The 1128-nt window shown below is 48.9% G+C and overlaps 2 protein-coding genes across 2 annotated transcripts in view; one reads left to right on the top strand and one right to left on the bottom strand.

The window, feature by feature from the left end:
• Positions 1–215: 215 nt before the first annotated feature.
• Positions 216–738, bottom strand: PPTG_05158 (hypothetical protein; the record flags this gene model as incomplete). Its single annotated transcript, XM_008898657.1, has 2 exons — positions 216–310; positions 360–738. The coding sequence occupies 2 exons, from the start codon at positions 736–738 to the stop codon at positions 216–218; spliced, it is 474 nt and encodes a 157-aa protein (XP_008896905.1).
• Positions 739–976: 238 nt separating this feature from the next.
• Positions 977–1128, top strand: part of PPTG_21642 (hypothetical protein) — a gene marked incomplete at both ends in the record, with an annotated part of 1081 nt that continues 929 nt past the window's right edge. The window contains one exon of the mRNA XM_008899273.1: positions 977–985. Coding sequence (XP_008897521.1) covers positions 977–985 — 9 coding nt within the window. The remainder of the gene's footprint in view (positions 986–1128) is intronic.

The raw sequence follows: 1128 nt of genomic DNA, 5'->3' as shown, positions 1-1128 counted from the left end.
CCCCCCCCACATGCTGGCAGTGTGCGAAAGTATTTACGGTGTGCTAGAGTGGATTGAACCTCCGTCATCGCTAGCATCGACTAAAGCGTTAGCCAATGCTAACTTTAACGACCTCACCGACTTGCGTTTACACTTCGCCAATACAAGGTGGTTCTGTTCTAAAGCTTGCGTTCTGTAGTGCTATTTTTAATGTATGAAGTATCCGCTTCCACGTCTCAAATAAAGTTAAGCCGGGAAATAACAAAATCGTACTCCTTGCGCAGGTCGCTCGAGTCGTACAACGGGTAGTAGCACTGCGTCGCCACATAACCTGTTCCGTCAGGGTTGTAGTCAGTCAGTCAGCCAGAGTGGGTTAGTACGCTTTAGCTGAAGCTGAAACGGATTTACTGGGTCGATCATGCTAGGCAGCTGATTGCGTTTGGCAGAGGCGACAGCGGCGGTGTTGGCGGAAGACCTGCAACCGGCGTTTGAGCCGTCGCCACGTGCACTAGCGTTCGGGGTTCGGGAGAACTCGGCAGATGAAGCCCTTCCGGTACGAAGGTTAGCGGAAGACCTGCAACCGGCGCTCGCCTCGTTTAACAAGTAGTCTGCTGCAGTGACAAACCCGTCGTGTCGTCGTTGATTAGTGGCGTCGCTCCACCCTTCGTCGTAGATAGGATCCCCGACGTTGGGATCTTGTGTAGGCTCTCCTTTCCCTTCTTCCTCCGCGTTTTCTTGAGTGAGAGAAACTCCCCTCATTGCGAAGTGAGGGGGACTGTTGGGAGAAGACGCCAAAGATTTCAAAAGTCGAAATGTTATAGACTGCCTAGTCTCCTGAAGTTGTCTGACACACGCCGATATGGTGTGTGTTGAGAAACACTACAAAAACGGCCCTAGTTGAGTCCGATATTAAGTGAATTGAACGAAATGCTATGATAATTGCCTCCATCTTATCAGCATAAAATGGGCATTATAAATTCATGAAATAGTATGAAAAATGGATAATGTTACTCAAAGTTTTCAAATCCGAATGCTATATTGTCACCACCCTTAGCTTCTCCTTGCGTGTGTGTGTGTGTGTGTGTGTGTGTGTGTGTGTGTGTGTGTGTGTGTGTGTGTGTGTGTGTGTGTGTGTGTGTGTGTGTGTGT

This window comes from Phytophthora parasitica (assembly GCF_000247585.1).
Source record: "Phytophthora parasitica INRA-310 unplaced genomic scaffold supercont2.7, whole genome shotgun sequence".
In the NCBI taxonomy this organism is placed as follows: Eukaryota; Oomycota; class Peronosporomycetes; order Peronosporales; family Peronosporaceae; genus Phytophthora; species Phytophthora nicotianae.
The sequence above is the reverse complement of the archived record's forward strand: the minus strand, read 5'-3'. Positions and strand labels throughout refer to the sequence as shown.